The 25,340-nt window shown below is 37.7% G+C and overlaps 1 protein-coding gene across 2 annotated transcripts in view; it reads right to left on the bottom strand.

The window, feature by feature from the left end:
* NTN4 (netrin 4) overlaps window positions 1-25,340 on the bottom strand; it is a gene marked incomplete at its 3' end in the record, with an annotated part of 101,189 nt that overhangs the window by 17,548 nt on the left and 58,301 nt on the right. For both annotated transcript variants that reach the window (XM_084254641.1, XM_084254642.1), the window contains exons 4-5: window positions 20,974-21,100; window positions 18,232-18,420 (exon numbers count right to left, since the gene is read on the bottom strand). In XM_084254641.1, coding sequence (XP_084110767.1) covers window positions 18,232-18,420; window positions 20,974-21,100 — 316 coding nt within the window. The remainder of the gene's footprint in view (window positions 1-18,231; window positions 18,421-20,973; window positions 21,101-25,340) is intronic.

Raw genomic sequence — 25,340 nt, 5'->3', positions numbered from 1 at the left:
CTGGAATCCATAATCAGCCATTTCTGCAACTCCTTGAGTCCTTCCTTCCCCTCAGTGATCTCCCAAGCCCTGCAGTTGCCCACCGCTCACAGTGTGACAATCCCCAACAATATCTTTGTTCCTGAGATAGTAAAAAATGCTAAATAAAGTTTAAAAAAATGTGCTTATAGGATCATCACAAATTCATGTACTCTTATCTGACTTGGCTCTAACTGATGCTAACTCTATTTATTTAATTTTTAGCTGACCTTTAAAAAAATAAAATTCATCACAATGGTTATCCCCATATTTCCCCAGGCTTTTAAATTCACCCAGATTGCTTGGCTAAGTAGTCTAACTCATTGATAAGATCCTTTGGATAATCTTTTCTCTATCTCAAATTTCTTTATCGTCATCTTTCCACTTTTCTGTGAGAACCAAGTGAGAAAGATAGAAGAGATATTGGTTTATGGCCTTGCCTCTCACAAGGTATGTAATTTGGGTCAAGAAATTTAACTTTACTAAACCTAGGTTTCTTCAGTGAGGTATCTACTTCTCATAGAGATTGCATGAGGATGAAATTATTTTAAATGAAATTACTTCAGCAAGGTGGATAGCACAGATCCTGATATCTACAAAGCCAACTCTTCCTGCTAAGTCTCAACATTCCAGAAACCATGCTTTCTGGTAACTATTTTTTTTAAAAGATTTTTTTTTTATGCATACAAGAACTGGGCCCTAGGCCAGAGGGTGGGGTATGGTGAGAGGATTCACAGAGTGGGGAGAAGAACAGGTGGATCCACTGAAATACACTGCTGAGGGGAGCAGCAGGGAGACAGGAAAGGTCTGCTGTGCCATGTGGGTTAGCTCATGCCACAGTGGCTGGCGATAGCTTGAGAACGCTTAGACTTTAACCACTGCACCACCAAGGAGGCCCCTTTCTGGCAACTTTTTTAATTGGTTGCTTTATTTATCATTAAAATCTCCATTTGACTTCCATCTGGCTTTGAATCTCAGCTAGCGACTATTGTGTGACTTTTGGCAAGAACCTAGCATCTCATTATCTCAGTTTTCTTGTCTATAAATTGGAAATGAGAACATCAACCCTTCTATAGCTGTAAGGGTGAAAGGATCCAACATGTAAAGTGCTTAGTGTCATGTCTGATTTGTGGCTAATTAATAGTGAATCATTCAATAAATAAATCTTGTAAAGGTATTGGGGTACACTATATAAGTAATAGTGCCGATTCTCAAGGAACTCATAGTGTTTTTGAGGAAACACAGGAGTAAGCAAAAAACAATTGCCTACACATGGTAAGCACTCTGCTAGACCTAACAGAGGTCTATATGAGTGCTCGGGGAGAGCACAGGAAAGGAATACAGGCTGAGGGAATTACATAGGGCTCACAAAGGAGGGATATTTTGCAGATGAGATCTTAACAGATGAGAAGCTTTCCAGATGAAAAGGAGGGACAATGAGCAGTTGCTTGTTCCAGTCTGGTCTTCAGATACTCTCCCCATTGCATTTCTTTTAAGTAATCAAAACAAAATTTAATTGTGGTTAAAAAAAGCACATGCCATGAAATTTACCAATTTACTCATTTATTTAGTATACAGCTCATCCTCCATTGCATATTATCTTTCTGCAATTAGAAGTGGATGCTTTTGGCTTCCCTGGTGGCGCAAGGGGTTAAGCACCGCACTATGAAGCAATCTGCAACTGCTGCAGCTCGAGTTCAATCCCCAGCCAGCCAGGGAGCAACCCACATGGCACAGCAGACCTCTCCTGTCTCTCCTGCTGCTCCCCTCAGCAGTGTAGTTCAGTCAGTCTGCCTGTTCTGTCCCCTGCTCTGTCTCTGGTGAATCCTGTTACCCCCTCTGCATCTCCGGCCTGTACTCCAGCTCTTGTATGCATAAATAAATAAATCTTAAAAAAAAAAAAGAAGTGGAGGCTTTTAATGCTTCCTGAAAATGTGAAGTTTTCATGCCTCAGTGTTCCAGGTTGTGCTTGCCTTGTCTTTCCCCACCTCATCCATCTGGACTCTGACATGCTCCCTTGTTCATCTCTCCCTCCAGAGAGTTAACCTCTTTCCTCTGTGCTACCTCTGTTCTTTGTATATATTTCTATTTTGTTTTTATTACAGTACATTATCATTATTTGCTTATATGCCTGTCTTACTACTGGACTCTAAACTCATTGGCAGAAGGATCTCTATCTTATTTTTGTTTTTTAGGCCCAAGTACAGTGTCTGGTACATAGTAGGTGCCTAAATAAGCATTTGTGGATTTGATGTGAAGGACATTCCAGGCTGTGGGAATCATAGGTGAAAGGGCATGGCCTCTTTAGGGAATGTGAGAAGTTTGGAGTGTCTGGAGTGTACACTTTGGGGAAAGCAGCTCAAGTGGGTGAGGCAAAAGAAAAAGATGGAGAGTCAGGGTTGCAACCAGATTGTGGAACGGGGGTAACCTCAGAGTTGAATTTTTTTTTTTTTAAGTTTCTTTTTTCTTTTTTCCTTAAATTTATTTTATTTTATTTTATTTTATTATACAAGCACTGGGTACAGTCAGAAGCGCAGGAGGATGAGAGAATTCACCAGAGCCAGAGCGGGGAGCAAAGCAGGCAGAAGGACGAAGTACACTGCTGAGGGGAGCAGCGGGCAGCAGGAGAGGTCTGCGTGCCATGTGGGACCCTCCTCCAGTGGCCGGGGAGCAGCCGGGGATCGAACCGGCACTGCAGAGGCTGTGGGCAGCTTCGCAACCCAGCGCTCAACCGCTGCACCACTGGGGAGGCCCTCTCAGAGTTGAATTTTAACCAATGACATAAAGAACTATTAGAAGTAAATTTTTAAAGACAAAATTATGATATGGTTATTTAGGTTTGACAGATACTTGGGTGGCATTATGTGAAATAGACTCCAGTAGGGAGAATGATGGCAGGAAAACAAGGAAACAGGAAGGAACTAGGCTAAGATGGTAGATAAAGGAATAAGAGCAAAAGTTAAATGTGGAATTTTGTTATTGAACTGGAGGCCATCTGGCTGAGGAGCAATGCATTGTTGAGGGACAAACAAATTGGGGACAATATTAAGATTTTTAGCTTATGAAAGTCACATTATTACAAAGACAGAATATAGGGCTAGAGGAGGTTGGATATATGAGAGCATGTCAGGGATGGAGGTAGGGAAAAGGAGGGAGGAGAGTATGAGTTCAGAGTTAGAAATATTAAGTTTGAGGAGCCTGAAGGAGACATTAATAATTTATAATAGACAACTGGAAATAATTCTCTAAAGTGTAGGAGAAAAGTTGGGGTCACAAATATAATTTTGAGAGTTGCCTGCAGTGGGAATTAAGGCTGGGAGAGGGAGCACTAGATGAGATTTCCCAGGGATAGTCGAGTGAGAGAACAAGACAAATAATGATGGAACACTGGAGAACATGCAGATAGTCCAGGCAGTTAGAGGAGGGGTAACTAGTGAAGAAGAGAGGGAACCGTCCATAGAGGGAAGAGAAGAATCGAGAAAGTATTATGATGGAAATTAAAGGATAAGAAAGTTTCAAGTGGTTAACAATGTCGAATGATGAAAATGTGCAAGTCACATAAGATTAATAGTAAGCCAGTAATGCTGTCAGTCTTAAGATCATTGGTGACCACTGTGATGACAGGAGCTGAAGGAGTGAAGGCATGCATGGTATAGGATTCTGCTTAGATTTTTCCCCATTTTTAAAAACCAGTAATCATTAGAGCAGTGGTTTTCAAACCAGCAGGACTGTAAAAATTCTTTGAGTCTTATAGCTGTGGAATACTCCCTCCTACTTCCCGTGTTCTCCTGGGTTGAGAATACTATGGGAGAACATGGAAGAAAACACTATAATTAATAAAACAAATAACAAAAATAAATAAAATTTAATAAACAGTGTCCATCTGTTTGAGGCAGCAATTATTTATCCATTCATTTACTCAACCAACATTTAATGAACTATGTGAGAAATATTGTGCAAACTCCTACACATCTAATTCGAATAAGATAGTCCTGGCCTTTGATGAGATTCATAGTTTAGAAGATCAGAGTCTTCCCATGTCTATCTATGGTAATATATGGGATTCCACCACCACCATTATCTTTCTACTATTAGAAAATTCAAGCCTTTCTAGGACTTGACCTCTGTGTACTACCATATGTTTTAAAACCTGCATGTATTTCAGGAATGGTCAGAGAAGAATGTGATTCTATCTCATGCACTAGTGGATTTCTGTCATTGTGACTTTTTTACATAATTAAAAGATAAAAATGCTATTTGGAAACTATGCAGAACTAGCTCCAGGCAGAAGGCTTGACACCTTTCATGACATACTTTTCCAGACTGCACACTGAGGCTTGCCTTGCATACCTATCTCTTTTGGATAGCAGACAATATCTGATACATATAATCGACATTTCTTATTTTGTTCCAAAATGCAAATTTATTTTCTTCTTGCTTGGGGAAAAAGGTTCTTAGATTCTGGTTCAGGTTCTGATTCTCCAACATGTATTTCTTTTTTTTTTTTTTTAAAGCCAAGCTAACAACAAACCCTAATTATAAACTGATTATAAATCTGAAGCTACCAGAGTGGGAGAGTAAGAGGAAAGAGGACTATGGAGATGGACTATGAGTGTTTTGGTGATAGGTGTGGTATAGTAACAACACCTGAAGAGTGCCAACATGTATTTCTTACTGCTTGTTGATTCTAAAAGGCAACCCAAGTATGATGACTGTCAAGTTACAATGCAAAGGGACATAAATCTTTAACTTCAGTTTTGTCTTCTTGTTAGACCTAAGACCCAAAGTAAGGATTGAATTCTCAACATACAGTATCAGTGTAAGTGTACTGGGAGTTTAATTGTTTTCTTCATTATGATTTTGGGTGCATAATTATTTTTGGTGGGCTAAGTTTCTCTTAAAAGTCAAAATGATGGGCCTCCCTGGTGGCTCAAGGGGTTAAGTGCAACCTATGAAGCTGTCCACAGCCACTGCAGCATGAGTTCAATCCCCCGGCCAGCCAGGTAGCTACCCACATGGCGCAGCAGACCTCTTCTGACTTGCCCACTGTTCCTCTTAGCAGTCTGCCTGTTCTGTTCCCCACTCTGTCTCTGGTGAATCCTCTCACCTCCCACATCTCTGGCCTGTACCCCAGCTCTTGTATGCATAAATAAATAAATCTTTAAAAATATCAAAATGATGCTTTGGGCAGCAACCATATATATTTGGAAGCCATGTAGCCTTTCCATATAGCATCATTATCAGAGTAATTATTCCTCTTTACTTCTCTACCAAAGATATTTGTGCCAGGTTATTCTCACAACCATGTTGACAAAACAAGAGTATTTAATAAGTTTCCTTTAATAATGCAAATGACTGATTTTAAATAGTATATTCTGTACTGCTCGGTACTGTTATCATGAAACCTGGAATAATAATACAAAATGTTAAAAACAGATGAGATAGAGGAAATAGTAACTTGCAAATGATTTCACAGCAGATTCCCTTCAAATAATGAACTTAGATAATTGCTAAGTATTATTTAGAGAAAATAAAAAAGACTATAAAATAGGGTTGGTAAGAGTACAAACTTAAAGAGTTAGACTAGATGAGTTCAAATTCTGTTTAGGAAGCTTATTCTTTATAAGACATTGTGAAATTAACCTTCTCAGGCCTCATATTTCTCATTGATGATGTAAGAATAATACTACTTATGCCACAGGAATTTTTGTGTGAATATTAAATGAGATACTGTATTTACTTAGCAATGTATTGGACATTTAGTGGCACTAAGTGCTCAGAGAATAACTCTTATTATCTGGATGAAACAATTAGTTTTAAAATGCCTAATATTCATTCATCCATTCACTCAATATGGTCACCACAGTTCTTGAACTTTGGTGTTCACATGAGTTATGCTAGGAGTGGAAGACACAAAGAATACAGCCCTATATCGCTCTAGTGAGGAAGAAATATGCAAGTAAATAATTACAGGGCTGTAAATGTTATAACAGAAGTAGTTCATGATGCATGGGCACACAGAGGAAAGAATAATAACTGCCTCATTGATGATATGGGTTGTTTTTAGAGGAAAACAATCATTTGTCTTTCAAATAGGCTGAAATTTCTTACTTTGCACCTGGGAGGAATTTGGTGGCAAAGAGCTTTCTTAACTACTCTAAGTCCTATAGAATTAGGTTACTCTCCTGTTACATGTTCCTTTCTTTGGATAAAAAGAATAATCTGCTATTATTTTCATATGTTGGATTAGAGTATGTTGAGAAAAAGCTGGGTGTGATACACGGTCCTTCTGCTTATAGGGTGGTGCCCTGCATTTTACTGTAGGGTAAGAGTCACAGATGCCAACTTATGTGAACATAATACATATGTAAATACAAGTACAAATTGGCCAGTAAAACGTGTCCATATGAAGTGACAAGTTATGGTTTCCTTTTCTCCTTATGGGGCTGCTACAGTCTTTGTTAGTGCTGTCAAGGAAACCATTGGTGCCTTTTCCTCTTTTCCCCCACCTTCATTAGCACTCTAGGGGTCAGTTTGCACTTTCTAGAGTGATCCCTGATGGCAAGCATGGTGTAGAAACAACCAGATGAGTTTAGCATCTTATTCCTTTTAAATTGCCAGAACTCCTTAGCATCACCTGATGGTACTAGCTTTTGCTCTTCCATGAGTAAAAGCTATACTGGGAGCAAAATACCCTGAAAGTATTTGTTCTTGATTTAGCTTTTCTAAAAACAGAACCCAAAGTTCAAGGCCCTCAGCTGGGAAAGAAGCTGTGTCAAGCGCTTTCACCACTGCCCGGTGGCCACTCCTTCAGCAGCGCCTCCCAGACTCCCAACATTGTTTATTCCTGAAAAGGCCAAGGCTTTCCAGAATCTCTGATGGGGAATTTTTAATATCAAAGCCACTTCAAAAGCTGTCCCGCTGCCTGCTGAGGTTCTTAGAGGGAACAGGGGTTAAGGGAGATGACTTTGAGATACAGCTCTCGACAGAAAGGAGACAATGTGAACTGTATTACTACATTGAGGGTGAAGCTAAATGTGAGATAAATTGAAGTCTTCTCTCTTTTTTTGGTACTGTTTTCTCTTTTGCTTCTATTAGCAGCTGTTTTTGCTAGTGGATGAATAGCTATACAAAATACAGAAAAAAATTGTAAACAAACTCTGTCAAAGGCAGTGGTTTACTATCCTAGGGAACATTTTTCATCTGATCCTGTGTTGTAGACACTGTATTCAAAGACAGCTAGTTCCAGAATATTCAAGATGCATGTTAATTTCAAATAAAATAATGCTAGAACAAATCTAATAAGAAAATAATCTAAATAAAGATTTGTCTATCACTTACAGAAATGCAGTGTCTACTTTTATTGCACATGAATTAATAAATCCCACACGAGGACTCCGTTTAGGAGCCTGTCATGCCTGCCTCTGATGCTTAAAAAAAAAAGGAAGGGAGGGCCTCCCTGGTGGCGCAAGGGGTTAAGATGCAGCCCTATGAAGCAATCCACAGCCACTGCAACAGGAGTTCGATCCCCAGCCAGGGAGGTGACCCACATGGCACAGCAGACCTCTCCTGTCTTGTCCACCACTCCTCTCAGCAGTATATTTCAGTAAATCTGCCTGTTCTGCTCCCTACTCTGTCTCTGGTGAATCCTCTCACTACTCACACTCTGGCCTGAACCCCAGTTCATGTATGCATAAATAAATAAATCTTTTAAAAAAAAGTAAGGTATTTCAATAGATTTCCTACTTGTCTTCTATAAAGTTTTAAATAAGAAATACAAAATGAAAACTAAAGTCACACCCTTTATTATTTTTTTTTAAATATTGGGCTTACACTGATTTATAATACTGCATGTATTTTCAGCCTCTTTGCTTTTAATGCTTCACACGATGTGGCCACTGCTCAGACCCTTAATTTGATTTCTGTATAATGCTGTCTAGTAGATGTAACGGAACCAGTTACTCTTCATTCAGGGTCTGTATATCTTAGATAGTGAAATAGCCAGTATTCCTGGGTTGGTACTTCAGCTAGAGCTGGAGAAAACATTTTTGAGCATATAGACAAATTTTATTATGGGAAAATTTTTTTGTATAACATTGGACACTGTGCTTTGGAGAATCTGGTTATATCACACCTCATTGGCTTGTCACTGAAGAAAACTTTTTGTATCCCCAGTCTATTCAGATACCACCTATCTAGGCATCTAGACAGAAGAAATTGGGGTCATCCCTAACTCCTTTTACCTTTGGAAAAAAAATCCTTGTAGACTCACTGTAGTTGTTTTGTATCTCTCCTTTGAACTAACATGACTGGTCCCTGCTATAATCTATCATGGTATCCTTTTCTTCATAACTTATTGCCTTTTTAAATTTTATATTTACTTGGTAAGTTTATTTATAGTTTGTTTCCATGGGGTTAGGGACTCTGCTAATTGCACACAGTGATTAGGACAAGCCTGCCACATAGAAGACACTAAATACATAGTATGTTGAGCTTTAAAAAATGGATGAATTAAAATCACTTAAATATTAATGACTGATAGTGTTCTGGCTTCCACTGTAACTTCTTTATGAATTTTTTTGGCCTCATTTCTGTCTCCTTAGTACATTATGAAGGTGTAGAAGGTAGAAAACATCTTTTCATCTTTATATCCCCCAAACGTAAGACCATGTCTGACCCATTTTAGGATTTTGCTCAATTTTTGCTGAATGAATGAACCTCTCAATAAACAGCAACTATAAAATATTATAAAATGATTTTATGTTTTGAAGAACCTCCTAAAAGTCACATATTATTTATTACATATATATATTTAAACATTTATTTATTCATGCATGCAAGAACCAGGGTACAGCCCAGATGCGCAGGAGAGTGAGAGGATTCACCAGAGACAGAGCAGGGAGCAGAACAGGCAGACTGACTGTTCAGAAATGCACTGCTGAGGGGAGAAGTGGGTGAGACAGGAGAGGTCTGCTGCACCATGTGGGATTCTGGCCGGTGGGCTGAGATTGAACCCACACTGCATAGGTTGCGGACAGTTTCACAGAGCTAAGCTTAACTGCCTGAGCCACAGTGCTGCGCTCAATCACCTGAGCCTATTTTATATGTTTTTAGTATCTTGGCTATGTAAATCTACAATACTAGAAAAAGAAAAACACAGCAAATCCATAAGAAACTAAAATGGCCAAACAGAACCGATTATTTCCACTCTTACAAGTGCAAGACTGTTCCCTACAAGAGTGCAAAATAATCTCGATATTTAATGCTCCAGTTGGTTGAGTTTTATTATTTGAAATAAAAGTTCTTTTTCTAACTCTGTAGGAGACATTCCCCACCCAAAAATGCTTCTAGAACACCACAGCAAATTTCACATTAATCAATCTGAAATTCCTTTCTTCACTTTCATCCAATTATACCTAATTACAACTCTTTGTTCCAGGTAAGTATGTTATTTTTTTGCCACTCCCCAAGTCCCTTTTCAGTACCTGTAGAAAGTTATTGTATTCTCTCTGAAAAATGTGCTAGTTGGTCAGAGATTATTCTCTTTCATATTTATTCATTAGTGTCTCTCTTTTCTTGATTGCTTTTTTGGTTTATTTGGAATTTATCTTTCTTTCCAGTACTAAGATGTAAATTTAGTTCTTTAAGTTCAAACTTTACATAGTTATTTGTCAGTAAGCAGGGTCTTACTCAAAACAAAAATGCCATAATTAAAAATACATATGGCTTAGTTAAAACATATTTATGGCATATTTGTGACTATTTCTGTCTGCTTATTAACAAAGATCATAGTATGGGCTCAAGTTCATTGAATCTTTCTGTCTTTGGATCAAAGTTTTGTAGCTCAGACTAACCTGGGTTCAAATCCCAGCCTTGCCTATGACCTACTGTATGAACTCAGGCAAAAGGTATGATCAATTTAAACCTTAGTGTCATCATTTGTAAAGTACACATTCTCAGTTGCTTCCAATATAAAACAAAGATGTCTATGTCACTTATAAGACATAAACTCATGTGCCTTTGCTAAAACTATAATTTGAAAGAGAAGGCTCACTAAGCTACTGCTGGAAGAAAAGCCAGTGACCCTAGGTGAACAATCCTTTTTGGAGATGGACTGGAGCAGAGGCCCAAGAATGAAAAGTGGAAGATGCCTTTGAATCCCTTGATGTGCCATTGTGGTCAAAGATACTCTGGATTTAATTAATATAAAATATTTACTTTAATTCAATTTGAAGAAAAAGAATGAGTTAGAATTAGGATGAAATAATTGTTAAACAGAGGTCCAAGCTAATAGAAACACAGAGATTCTTGTTGGGAGCATTGTGAAAATGTGAAAGATAGAAAAACAGTGTGTGGTGAAAATGGTCACTCATTCAAGGCAATTGAGTTTCCATCAAAGGAGCAATTTTCACCCAAACCAAAAAGAAGAAAAAAAAATCCAAGAATAAAAAAATATTTGGATGGATGATAGGACTCTTTCTTTACAAAGGTAGTTAAATAGTTAGGGTAACAGTTACCAAGTAATCAGATGGTAAACACTTAGTTTGAGTTTTAAGGAGGAGGGACCAAGTTTATTTTTACTCACTCTCCACTGAAAGGCAATTGACTACATTTATTTTGGCCCACCAGGGAGGAAGGAAGGGCATGTCAGTTTTTTAAGAGGTTGTTTACTTTGACAGAGAATGAATTCTGCTTTCTTTTCCATTTGCTGATTTTTCTTTAAATATGGTGAGAAACTATGCAATAGTTAAAAACATATCTTGACATAAAAGTCAAGAAATTTATTGTAAAGGAACGAACTGGCTGTTTCCTAATGAAGAGAACTAATTCTGTTCTATAAAACATTTGCTCCAAACATCTGTTTCAAACCATGTGTTCTAAAGTAAGAAAACATTTTCTATAGAAAATTTCATGTCATGGAATAGCTGTTAATAGCCCATACACAATCAAATTCTTATCTAATGTTTAACATAACTTTTGTTGGTAAAAGGAACTGAGAAGCAAAAAGGAGACTTCATGAAGCATTGGAGCCAATGATTACTTAAATCCAACAGTGACCAAAAAAAAAAAAAAATCCAACAATGACATATCTATGGTGGTTTAATCCTATGCTTTGAAATATGTAAATATAGATGTAAAGTTAACTTGTCAATGTAGTAAACTAATTTTATTATAAATGTCAATAGTGTTACAATTATTCACTTTAAAATGGTAAAAAGTCTATATGCTGTGAATAAGATCGAGTTCTCTGAAAGGAATTACCATGTGTATACTTTAATTATTATATAAAAAACAGACATCATAGAATGCCACCAGAAATTTTCTTAGAGAAAAGTAGTTTCTATAGTAAGCCTTTCTTAAATGAGAGAAGAATAATTGACATGAATGCTTGCCAGCATTTCTATCAATCATTGTGTCAGAAAAAACATGTATAGCCAGAATTTTATTAATCCTTTAGGATTTTCTGTCAGAGGTAAGGCTAATTTAGTGAATAGATTAGGTTATAGTAGACTATTAGCTCAAAATCTTTCATCCAAGGGTGAAAGTGAAGAGCTCATGCTAGAAACTGGAATGATGTAGGTAGCCATTTTCAAATGCTGGTCAGTAGACTAAAGGGTTGGATAGGTATCACTGATAATGCTTTCAAAAAATTACAGACTTCTGTCCTCATCCCTGGTAGAGATTCTAAGTCAGAAGATCTAGGCATGGCTCTGAAATTTTAGATTTTCAATACATTTTCCATGTGATTCTGATCCACAAACAGATTTGGGTACCATTGACTAGAGAGGAACAGTGCTTGAATTCAGGAAAGGGGGAGGTGAAGGTGTTTAAAGAAGAGAAAACACTCACTTTTGAGTTAGAGTCTATTTGGATCTTTCTGACTTCCTGAATTAAAAAAGATAAAAGATCTGGCAGCTTGAAATTGACCATGGAGGATATATTTTAACCACAGAAATTGGCCAAAGACACAAGCCCAGACTTTTTATTAGAAAGCCAGCCTGCCTCTGTCTACTAGGGTTATTTTCACATTTGTCATATGACAGCCACAGAAAATTCTGTTTAGTTATAGGATACCAAAGGCACATAAGAGACCTTAGAGGTTTCAAATGAGTTGCTCTAAAGAGACAGCTGTTTTAGACCAGAAAATACAGTTTTCTTCAAAGTGCCTCACTACTCAGTGATAATTATATTTCCCATCTTACTTCTGTACCGTAGCAACAAGCAAGTTTGGGTCTCCATTTCTGCAATAAACCCTAGGTTCAGCTGGAAGGCTTCACATGTTCCTTTGTGTTTATAGACCTTAAATGCACTGTCCTTAAAAATAATTTTTTTCCCTGAGTTGTAGAAATAAATTCAGTTTCAATGATCTTCACTAGCCTTAAAAAAACAAACAACATCTTTGGAATCCTCAGAAGTGATTTCTTGGCTATGGAAATGTGTAGTTGATTGTTTGTCTCACAGTAGACTGGTTAAAGTTAAAATAAATAGGAAGTCAGAGCAGAGATGAGTTAATTGCTCACAGGAATAAACTGATGGGCCCATAGATTTGGAATAGGACCCTGTTTATTCAGGTTTGATGAATTTATGACCATCAACTAAAAGTGTACAACTAAGGACAATAGCATTTAGGATAATGCTTTTCAGGAGAGTGAGAGGGAAAAAATAGCCTGGAACAATAGCACCAATATGTCCTTGGCTTATTTGGCAGGGATCTTAGCAACCCATCAACAGAATCCCACGATTAATGCCACCAATACTTATTGAATGAATTGGATCTGCCCAGGTTTGTGCCTATGATTATGGGTTCTGTGAGGAAGAATAGTTACAAAGAACTATCAGAGGCATTTCTTCAAGGAAATCTCCCCTTAATTGCCTTCAACCCACTCCCACGCTCTCCATAAGTACTTGCATGTTTCTTCCATTGTACTTTTCTCATGTATTGGGGCTAATAATAGTATACATCAAAGTGCTTTTGTGAAAGTGAAATGAAGTTAATACATATTTTTTTTCTTTTTGAGCAGTGAGCAGAGAATAGTTGATACTCAAAAAATGCCACTAGATATCATTGACATCAACAGTGTATAGGAGTGATCTGTTATTGTAAATTTCTTCCCATCTAGAACGTGAGATCATTCAGGGAGGACCTTTCCATCTTCATAGACCTAGTACTTACCACAGTACTTGGCATAGAGGAGACAGTCAACAAGTGTTTCCTAAACTAAACAGAAATATTATTACCAGACTTCTAGTAAATTTTGTCTGGAGTGGCTGCATCAGGTTTTCAATGGTTTCAGCTCCTAAGAGATGATCTAGGGCGTAAGGGAGAGAGGACTTTCATATGCTGGCAGTCCAATGAACTGTAGATCGACCAAGTCTAGTTTATATTATGTCTGTGACCATTTCATTGATCCATATATAAGGTTTATTATTTCCCTTATACAGTTTGATGCTCAAGCACTTGGAGATGACAAACACAAATCCAAGAGGAATTTTCTAGGATATATCTTCCCCATTGAAGTCTTATGTAAGATTTGGCCACTATACAATAGCATTTTCTATTGTGACCCATAGAACATTTGTGCTACAGATGCTCTGTAAGCAAAGCATTCTCTGACTAAATTTCAGAGAATGCCTCACAGCTCTATAGGTTTATAGTGACCATTAGCATATTAAAGGCTCTGAGAAATCCTCAAAAAACCTCGATTAATTCACTATTTCCTAAATTTGAAGGCTATAAATTTCTTCTTATATAATTCCTAAGAAATATTACATGGAGTTAGTGTTCCATGATTCAAACTTTGGAAAGTATTGTACTATAAAAACACATTTATCAAAATTTTTATTTTTTCTCAGTAAATCTTTGTGTAACTTATTAAAAATATTCTAAGTTGGGCCTCCCTGGTGGCACAGGGATTAAAGTTTCAGCGCTATCGCCAGCCTCCCCACCCCCACACCCCTAGAGCTGACCCACATGGCACAGCAGACCTTTCCTGTTTCACCCACTGCTCCCCTCAGCAGTGTGTTTCAGTAGATCCACCTGTTCTGCTCCCCACTCTGTCTCTTGTGAATCCTCTCACCCTGCCCCCCCACACCTCTGGCCTACACCCCAGTTCTTATATGCATAAATAAATAAAAATAAATTTACAAAATTCTAAGTCTATATTCACACAGATAGAGAGGCAAACTTTGGTGAATTTAGATGCTTGGGCAGGAGTGGGATGTTAACTAATTTTTATAAATTAACTGTAGAAAAAGTGCTAAAATGCATTTAGCATTTGAAAAGCATATCTGATCCAGTAGGGCTTTGCTGGGATCAAGGGTCTGTCTTATGATGCCAATGGGTCTGGCCTCTGGACCACACATTAAGTAACAGGTTACTTTTCTGCTTTTGTAAGCACAGTAGAAGAAATATAATAAAATTGTTATTTTAAATAACATTGTACATGTTGTTGATAGAACCACACTCTGAGATAGTTTAAATTTTTAAAAATAATCAGCTTGTTTTCTTAATACTACCTTCCTCATAAAAGTAAAGTGGGAACTAATGGGGAGAAAAGTTTGGGCTGTAGCTGTATCTCTATCAGCATCTGGCATGAAATCTGGCAGAATGTAGGTATTTAGTAAACATTAAGTTCATTTCTTTTTTGCCATAAATTTTCTCAGAGTTAATAACTCTAGAGTTGACACAGGGACATACCTGCTAAGAAGGGAGTTAATGATATGAAAATATTACTAAAAAATAATGAAAATGCAAACATATTTGACATTTTCATGGCACAGTAAACAACATATTATGGAGTGTAGTTAGGTAGAGAAAATGGACGTATTAACAAGTGTGGGGTCTATCCTGAATTCAGGAAAGGGAAGAGAAAAACCAGAGTATTCTTGAAAGAAAGGTGCCAGTAAGGAAACTCTATTAGGGGAGTGGACACAGTCATCTCTGCTCAGAACATATACTAGAATAGTTAGAAAGTGAATGGAGAAAAGGACACAGAAACATCAATTCCAAAGAACACCTGCACCCCTATGTTTATAGCAGCACTGTTTACAATAGCTAAGCTTTGGAAACAACCCAAATGCCCAAAAATAGATGACTGGATCAAGAAGATGTGGTGCATATATACCATGGAATATTACTCAGCATTCAAAAAAGATAAACACATGCAATTTGCAGCAACATGGATGACGCTGGAAGGGATCATGCTCAGCGAAATAAGCCAAAAAGAAAAAGAAAAATACCGGATAGTCTCACTCATAGCAGGAATCTAGAAAACTTAAATAAGGGACCAGGAAAATGAATAACTATAAGAAAGTGAAAATCAAAATCAACAAAAAACTATGAACCAGAGACACTTTTAGGGGGGCGGGAGGGGAGGGATTGGGGTCAGAATGGGGGGGCTGCAATTGTATGGGGAATATAAAAATAAAATTTATTATTTAAAAAAAATAAATAAAAATAAAAAATGCAAAAAAAAAAAAAGAAAGTGAATGGAGATAGATCTTCCTTAGGCTGTCTACCCACTGGATCCAGAGACTCTCTCAAGAAGGGAAAAGGAAGATACACAGATCATTCCTGGTAATCCATCCACCTCCTACAAGTTACAGATTGAATAAAACTCAGAGCACTCAACTCTTATCAACCCTCCTATGAACTTCCTTCATACCACACAATACTTATCATACTTGTATGATCTAACACAAACACACACACACGACACTTGTTCCCTATATATAAATTCATTCTCTTTCTCTCTCACACACACACACACACACACACACGCACACACACACATCCCTAGGAAATAAATGCCAAAATCTTTTAACATCTTACATACATCACTTAGTAATATTTATTGCATGTATTCTTTGTTAGACTATAAGATCCTTGAGGACAGTAGTCTTTGTTTGGTTCCTGGATGCCTCCTAAACGCGTGGCATATAACAGGCACTCAATATATATCCATCCCATGAATGAATGAATAACATTAGGTATGTTGTATAAGATACTGTTTCAATTCAATGCTGTATAATAGTATCTTTGAAAATGCTATCTGTTGTCCTTCAAGGTAGTTAACTGATCTAAGTTACTCAAAGACAAATTAACTTATTTTCCTGTTTTATATGTTTGGTAATTCATACATTCTCATTTTATGCATTTCTACTGGTGATCCGAGGATATGGTACACATCACACATGTATCTATTTAAATATATCCTGTACAAGATGGCATCAGGGTTGGATAGGTTCTAGATCGAAGCAGTTTTAAAGCAGATCCTTTAGTTAGCACATGGAGGTAAGAAGCCTGTATCTTAACCTCTAAGGTTCTGTGGATTTTAAAGAAATAATTATCTTGGGCATGAGGTATTTTATTTTATTTTTAAATTTTAAATTTTCATTTTTTTTACAACATTATTGATTTTTAAACAATATTTGCTTCCCCCCCTTCAGGTGTAGTCCCCTTCACCAAGGCACCCGTGCACCATCACCACAGTCTCCTGTGCTCCTCCCTGTTTCCTCTGATCCCTCTCCCTCCTCCTTCCCTGCAGGATGGTTCTGGTTTATAATTGTCTGTTTTTGTTTTGTTGTGTTTTGTACTGTTATTATTTTTTTTACACTGATGTCTTATTTGGTTCCCCTATATTCCTGCTATAAGTGAACTATCCAATATTATTCTTTTTCCTTCTGACTTATTTCACTGAGCATAATTCCTTCTAGCTCCATCCACCTTGCTGCTAATGGCATGAGTTTACCTTTTTGATTGCTGAGTAATAGGCATGAGGTATTTTAAGAGTAGAAATGCTCTAGTATTATTTCCCACCTCCTATCTAATAAGACAGCGACAGTTATACTACTAGCTTCAATTTCTCGAGGGCTTTCTATATGACAGACAACATGCTAATCACTTCACATATTTTATTTTATATAATTCTCATGACAATCCCATCCCATAGGGAGAAAGAAATTAAAGTCCAGAGCTTCAATAGCTGGGATAGAGATATACAGTCATAAGGAACAGGGAAAGCTACTTTAGAACTGTTCAAAACATTTAATTCTATTAAAGTAAAAATCTGAGAAAAACAAGGATCAGGCATACATAGACTACACAGAGAAATATTATGAGGCAAATCCAAAGTTTGGTCTCAGTGTTGAAAGTGAGCTATGCCATGCCCTGTCTGCCACAGCTTAAGGGAGAAAGCTGCTAACCAGTGAGTGAGTCCACCAATTCAGCTATTCCGGCCCGATGTTAAGACTGTATTTTTCAAGAGCAATAGAATTCCTTTAAATTTTAAAAAACAAAGATTTCATGAAAATGATTGTTTGCCATTTTATTGCTCCCTTCCTGTCACTGTTTTTGAACTAGAACATGGAGTCCTTAGTGGACAAAGGAAGGGCAGGAGCATCAATCTGCTGTCTAATAATTTCTGAGTTGACAGATGTGTGAATACTCATGCAGTTAGATGAGCTAATTATCCACACTGGACATTTACCTAGTTCCCCATGCTCCCTTCATGGTCATGTTTTAGACCAGGTCACATTAATTGGACAGGCCTTTTATAAGTTTGCTCTTTTTTTCCAAGTAAACCTCTTCTCAGAGTTAGACCACCACCACCACCACCAACAACAACAACCACACACACACACACACAAACACACAAAAGAACAAATTCTGTAAGAGTTTAATATAGGAGAGGAGATAGGAAATTATTATGTTCTATATTAGTTTAGACAAAGGGCTACATTAGAACAGTGTCAACCAAAGGGCAATCCTTATGAAACCAAAGCTTGTGGTTTCTCAGCTGTGCAACTTCACTGTGCAGATGTAAACTAGAGTGGCCAAATGCAGCCATTCTTTATTTCATCGACTTGGGTCCATTTGTGGTCTAAGTTCTGCTCATATATTTAGTCTTGAGATGATCACAGCTATAGCTCCCTCTCCATCATCTTTTTTTATTAGCAATCATGTTTTCCAAAATGGGATGCCATAGGAAACAATTTTACTTCATGGAGGGTGAGAAAGGAGATTACTACTTTTAGGAATATTACACGATTTACATCTAATAGATTGAAAATTCTTGCCATTTATCAATGAAGGAATTAATTAGTATGTGGAGGGAGTGTATTGTCTCAGAATTTCATGAATCCTCAGGCCAGGAAGGATGGAAACATCTACTACTTTTGTAGAGATCATTCTTTCCTCCAGTAAGCACTTACTTTTGCAAGCATCTGGAGCTGAGAAGGGTCTCCGGAGGTCCCGGTAGAAGCCTGTCTTACATCGTTGGCAATGCTGACCTTCCGTGTTATGCTGACAGTTGTTGCAGACGCCACCACTGCGATTCCCTGATGCTGCCCACACGTTAATGTCAAAGTGACAGGTATCAGCATGACCATTGCACTTGCAGGCTGGCAAAAAGAAACAACAAAGGAAACCAAACAATTAAAAAATAAAGTGACAGTTTTTCTAATACTCAAGCAGTTAAAAATAGGATACATTGTTTGATCATTTTTAAATGCTATTTTTAGTTTTTTAGTGCATATTTTCATAGCACAGGAATCAAAACAATACAAAAAGATATACATTGAGAACTCTAGTCTCCCCTCCCCAGCTACCACTTTCTCTTGCTGTCAATAGTTTTCTTTCCTCTCTTTCTTCCTCTCTCTCTCCCTCCACTGGTTCTTTGCATTTTTTTTTTTTTAATAGAGGCATGTTTATTTATTTATTTGTTTGTTTGGGTTTTTTTTTTTTTTTTTTTGTTTATACATGCACTGGGTACAGTCAGAAGCGCGGGAGGGTGAGAGAATTCACCAGAGCCAGAGCGGGGAGCAGAGCAGGCAGAAGGACCGAAGTACACTGCTGAGGGGAGCAGCGGGTGGCAGGAGAGGTCTGCACCCCATGCGGGACCCTCCTCCGGTGGCCCGGGAGCAGCCGGGGATCGAACCGGCGCCGCAGAGGCCGCGGGCAGCTTCGCAACCCAGCGCTCAACCGCTGCGCCACCGGGGAGGCCCGGTTCTTTGCAATTTTTAACTAAAATAATTAAGTCTCAGCATTGCATTCAGTCAACAAATTATAGACTCTTCTACTTAGGCAGAGATACTACAGTTACCTTAGTAACTGAAGTTGGCATTTATTTTGTGAAGATTGAGTGACCACCTGTTTTTTCCCCTCTTTAATGGTAATACTTCACATTTCCATTCCGCTACTTCCTGAGACCCAATAGCATCACTGTGAGTCTCCAGCCTTGTTTAGGGACCCTAGCTTGACAGTTAAGGCAGTACTGAAAATGACAATTCATTTTGCAAATGCAGGTCTGAATTCATGCTCAATAATGACCTTGAAAGGAAACTTCCAGTGGACAGGAGTTAATAAATGGACAGGTACAGTGATTTACCATTCATGAAATACTTTTCCTTAGCTATTGTGCCATTTCGGTGGGTACACATAGTCTCAGTTTTCTTATAGAAGCCTCAGTTTTCTTATAGAAGAGGCCTGCAGTATTTCTTATGTAGCAGGCATTCAAAGGCATTCCTAACGTTATCAATCAATAGTACCAAGTGACAAGTCTCTGTGTCCTATATGTATTTAGATATTCAGTTGGTTTTTGTGGAAAGGGCCAGAATGGCACTCTAGGAATGTAGGGAAAATTCTTTAGATTCTCTTGATGAGTGATTTAGCATAAGAATTCAGACTTTTTTGTGGAAGTAAATTGTATTTGAGAATGTCTGTGCTATTGTTTTTCCATTGTTTCCGGGATGTGTTATGATATTTTGACCAGATTCATAACCTTTCAAAAGCATATTATAAGATAATTTAAGATTTATGCTTAGAGGAAATCCTTTATATTTCCTGGAAACTGAAATAAATCAGTTACAGTTCCAAATTATGTATGGGAAAAGACTTCTCACAACTTTACCCACAGTATTTACCTTTAAATCATTGTAAAAAGTGGGTTTGTGTGTGTATATTTCTAGGAACATTTTGTATTGCAAATAAAAAAAGTTTCATGCTCTCAAATTAATCTCCAACCACCAACTGAAAGTTAACCCTGGTAGTGTAGTCGCATTCTTGACTAACTGGCTTAATTTCAAATCTGATTTGTCATTTCAAATTATCATAAGTGAAAAGGGAGTCACTCTGGTATTATGGAAAAAACGTTATAGTTTTAGAGTTTCTAGACTTACCCACATCCAGACTCTATCATTTATGAACTATCAAGTTACTTAATCTTTTTTTTTTTAAAGATTTTTTATTTTTATTTATTTATACAAGCACTGGGTACAGCCAGAAGCGAGGGAGGGTGAGAGAATTCACCAGAGCCAGAGCGGGGAGCAGAGCAGGCAGAAGGACCGAAGTACACTGCTGAGGGGAGCAGCGGGCGGCAGGAGAGATCTGCGCGCCATGTGGGACCCTCCTGCGGTGTCCGGGGAGCAGCCGGGGATCGAACCGGCTCTGCAGAGGCTGCGGGCAGCTTCGCAACCCAGCGCTCAACCGCTGCGCCACCAGGGAGGCCCAAGTTACTTAATCTTACTAAGCTTCAGTTTTCAGAATCTGTAAAATGGGATTAACACCATCTGCTTCATAGAGTTGTTCCAAAAGCTGAGTTCAAGACAGCTATTTTCATGATTATAATTCAATAACTCAGCCATGAAGGTAACTGTACACCATAATCCTCAGTTGCTCTAGTGTCTAGCCATGTTTTTATTATGTCATATTCTCAAGGAGGGTGTGTAGGTCCAAGCAAAGGGCAAAAGATTCCTGGCTGAACAGTCATACTGGCAACTTTGCAAGCAGTAGTAGTTTCCAGTGTTTGAAGCCACAGTGGGCAGTGATATGGGCTATGTTTATGTAGGTTACAGTGTCTGTCACCCACCACTTTCTATTTTGTTTCTAGAGATAACAGTTCACAGATAAGTTTACTTCACAAAGAAGGCTTTGAGAATTGTGGGTTTGGTACTTACTTCTGCATTCATTAGGAGATCCTGTTTTGCCATCAGCTGCCTCCCAAGGCTGGTCATTGTATAATGGTGCACAATGTTGGCAATGGGTGCCTGCTGTGTTGTGCTTACACATACACTTCCCATGGACCTACAAACAAAAACGAGAGTTATGAGACAAATGAAGCCAGTGAAGAACATTTTTCCCACAACCTCATCTCCATGATTGGATTTCACATTAGGACTTTCATTCATTGATTTTGCTGAACAAGTTAACTGTCAAGATGAGAGATCCTTTTCTTGTAATAAACTTGAAAGATTCAGTAATATATTTTCTTGGTTGTAGGATATGTGGTAATGAACAACTCTGTATATTGGTTAGGTATTTAATTTTTAATAACTGAAATATTTTGACTTCTTTACATAAAAGTAATACATATCCACACTATGGAAAATTAAGAAATCTGTAATTCCATCACAACTTGACATCACTATTAACACTGGAAGCATATGTTTCCAGTACTTTATTTTTTTTTTAAGATTTATTTATTTATGCATACAAGAGCTGGGGTACAGGCCAGAGATGGGGGCGGGGGTGAGAGGATTCACCAGAGACAGAGTGGGGAGCAGAACAGGCAGACTGACTGAAATACACTGCTGAGGGGAGCAGTAGGCGAGACAGGAGAGGTCTGCTGCACCATGTGGATTTCTCCCTGGTGGGCTGGGGATCAAACTCATGCTGCAGAGGCTGCAGATTGCTTCATAGTGTGGTTCTTAACCCCTTGCACCACCAGGGAGGCCCTTCAGTACTTTAAAAATAGTTATTTAAAAAATATTTTTCATATGACAATATGCTGAGACTCTTTCCATTTCATAAAATATTCTCATACAATCCATTTTAATGACTCACTTATATAATGTATGCAATTTATTTGATCAATCACATATTTTTGTTATGTAGGTTTTTTGTTTTTGTTTTTTTAAAGATTTATTTATTTATTTATACAAGCACTGGGTACAGTCAGAAGCGCGGGAGGGTGAGAGAATTCACCAGAGCCAGAGCGGGGAGCAGAGCAGGCTGAAGGACCGAAGTACACTGCTGAGGGGAGCAGCGGGTGGCAGGAGAGGTCTGCGCGCCATGTGGGACCCTCCTCTGGTGGCCGGGGAGCAGCCGGGGATAGAACCGGTGCTGCAGAGGCTGTGGGCAGCTTCGCAACCCAGCGCTCAACCGCTGCGCCACTGGGGAGGCCCTGTTATGTTTTTAACTGTTTTTGCATATCTTATTTTAATTCTGTAATGAATATCCTGGTAGTTATTTATGTACATAGCTATTTGGAATGTATTTCCTAGAAGTAAATTGAACAGCCAATGTAAATTGAGTAGTCAAAATATGTGTATTTATTGGACTGAATACATTTAAAAATACTTTAAGATTTTTTTTAAATTTATTTATACAAGAACTGGGGTACAGGCCAGAAGTGCAGTAGACTGATAGGATTCACCAGAGACAGAGTGAGGAGCAGAACAGGCAGACGGACCTAAAGCACTGCTGAGGGGAGCAGTGGGCAAGTCAGGAGAGGTCTGCTGTGCCATGTGGGTATCTCCCTAGCCGGCCAGGAATTGAACCCGCGCTGCAGAGGCTGCGGACAGCTCCACAGCGCTGTGCTCAACCCACTGCGCCACTGGGGAGGCCCCTAAAATTACATTTTATCTGGAAAATTTCACACATAGTGATTTTGGTGGCCATCTTGTTAAGCTTCAGCTCCATGTATGATAATGTAAGGTTCTTATGCTTAATGAAAATTAATTCTAGCTGTCCTTTTAGTTATCAGAGATAAGTGAAGACAGAGATTTTTTAAGAGGGTAGATTATCTCTTTAGAATATAAAAATGTTGCAAATTATTTGTTGGTTTTCTTTATAGAATTCAATTTTTGGCTTTTTGTCTTGAAATAGTCAATTGTTGATTTATAGTTACTGATTTTATTGGGCTTTTCTTCAGTTTTATTTCTACTAAGAGCTGTTTATATGTGAAGTCCCATGGCATTGTAAGAGTTTACTGAACATCTTCATTCACACATTCAGATACCTTCTGAAAATAAATTTGCACTTAAATTTGGAAATCCACATGAGTTCCATCTCCACTGATCAATAAGAGTTAGACTTTCTTCTTAGCTCCAAGATACCTGATTTTTCTTGTAGAAATGCTCTAATACTATTGCTTTATTAGCTCTTTTAAGTTTAACATTCCTTATCATCACAAAAAATACAAACTTATCACATTATCTTGTGTGTGATAAGATTCTTTAAAGGTTCTCATAAAAACTGGATGTTTCTCTGTTTACTAATTGCTAATTTCAAATGAAATGGAATCTTTGGAAAAATTGAATACTATGTCATTGAGAGAAGTTGGTAGCATAATGGTTCGTGGGAAAGCAGTTTTGTCATTGTCTAAATTTTGCAACCTGCAAAACAAAACACATTTCAAAAAACCCAATACACAAATAACATGATAGAATTAGGATCAAAATTCTTAGACTAAATGATCCCTAATTCATCAGAGAATTAAGGGGATTATATGGAATTATCTTATCCAGAGGGGGGACATTTAAGAAAATGTTAAATCAAAGCAGATATGATAGAGATCAAGTTCAATAAGTGCTATAGGACAAAAGACTTCTAAGTGTAGTCTCTGAGACTGTCTTGAAGGGTGCTAAGGATTTTCCTTAAGGAGCAAAGACAAGAGGATAATAAACCCAAAAGAATATCGGGAATAGTCAATGAATGAACCAAAGGGTATGTGTTAGAGAGGTAGGTTCTATTCAGATCATACAGCATATTAAAACATCAGCTTAAGGTACTAAAATTTGTTCTATAGGTACAGAAGATTCATTGAAGATTTTCAAGTGAGGAAATGATTGAAAGGCATTTTGTACATTTTCATAACATACAGAATTAGAAAACATTGCTAATTCTTATTTTATTATCTTTTTGCATCCTTTCTACTTTTTAAACAACAATTCATTGAGTATGAGATAAAGATCTATGCTGCAAAGTGTTGTTAGTTTTCTTTTGAGGAGTTAAATTATCACTGTACATCAATTTATTAGGTTTGGTCTTGAAATGCCCAAGGACGATGTGTAATTTCACTCAACTCATAGGTTAGTCATGGCCTGCAAATTCCAGGCCCAAGGAGGCCACAGACATTTAGGGAAACCTCATCAAACATTCACATGTATCACAAGATAAAGTGGACAGGTCAATACCCTCTGGAGTGAGGATTTCAGACCATCCCCTGTTTCCACATGCCGAGGATTGGGATGAACCTCCCAGGGTTTAAAAGATGCCAACCCAGCAAATTTTTCTGCCCACAGAAAAATTCAAGGGGCTGTCATTTTGAGAATGACCAAAAATAACTGTAAATCATTACCTAGACCATTTGAAACAAGAAATCCTTCCTCAGCAATACAACTGTTACTGTTCAAGCTTGAAAGATCACCCACTATTTGATGCTCGTGAAAAATGTGCAAGTAAAACTAGGTCTTCATTGAAAAAAAAAAAACAGAAAAAGGAAACTTTAATAACAAGTTAAACACAGCTCTTGTTTAGTACACAAACATGAACTAGATAAAGACCAGGAAAATGGGACTATGTACTTAAGGCTTGGTTGAAGAAGAATGGCGTCTAGCTGTCTGAGAAAGTGAGAAATCTATTTTTATAATAAATCTACAACTCCTAATTACCAAAAAGGTATACCTTAGCATTTTGGATATTCTATGACTTTCATAAATCCCTCTACTATACTAAGAGACTTTATTCTGCTGATATCACAAATGTTCCTACCTCTATCTAATAGTATGCACCATTACTAATATTAGCCTACTTGCAAGAGATTTTTTTTTTACCATATTTAGCTTACAGGAAGGGATTCATACAAACTTTGAACCAGTAATTTAAAGTATTACTGGAACAAAGCTCAATATTAGCATATTCTGCATTATTAACATAACAATAGCTTGATGACAACCTTTATACAGTAGAGTCAAAAAATATGGTAAAGAAAATACCATTTCTTCATAGTTGAGGTTATAGACATAAAAATCTAGGTGGAGCAACTTGAGGAAATTAATGTCTCTTAAGTTCATCTTTGCCCTTAACTACAAACACAACTTTTTAAAATTGTTATTTGGAGACAGAAGGTGTCTCATTGGTCAGTAACCATGAGGTCGAGGAAACTGGCCATGGTTTGAGGCTACAAGAATCCGATCAATCACAGTGTTAGGTGAATGGATTGGACACTTATCAAGATGTTGTCAAATATTTAAACGTTAGGTGGAAGATTGACTTTGACGGTCCTTCTAAGTCTTAAGGTTCTGTGACTCTGAGTCCTCTT

This window comes from Talpa europaea (genome assembly GCF_964194135.1).
Source record: "Talpa europaea genome assembly, chromosome: 15".
NCBI lineage: Eukaryota > Metazoa > Chordata > Mammalia > Eulipotyphla > Talpidae > Talpa > Talpa europaea.
Note: the sequence above shows the minus strand (reverse complement) of the source record. Positions and strands in the feature narration are given on the sequence as shown.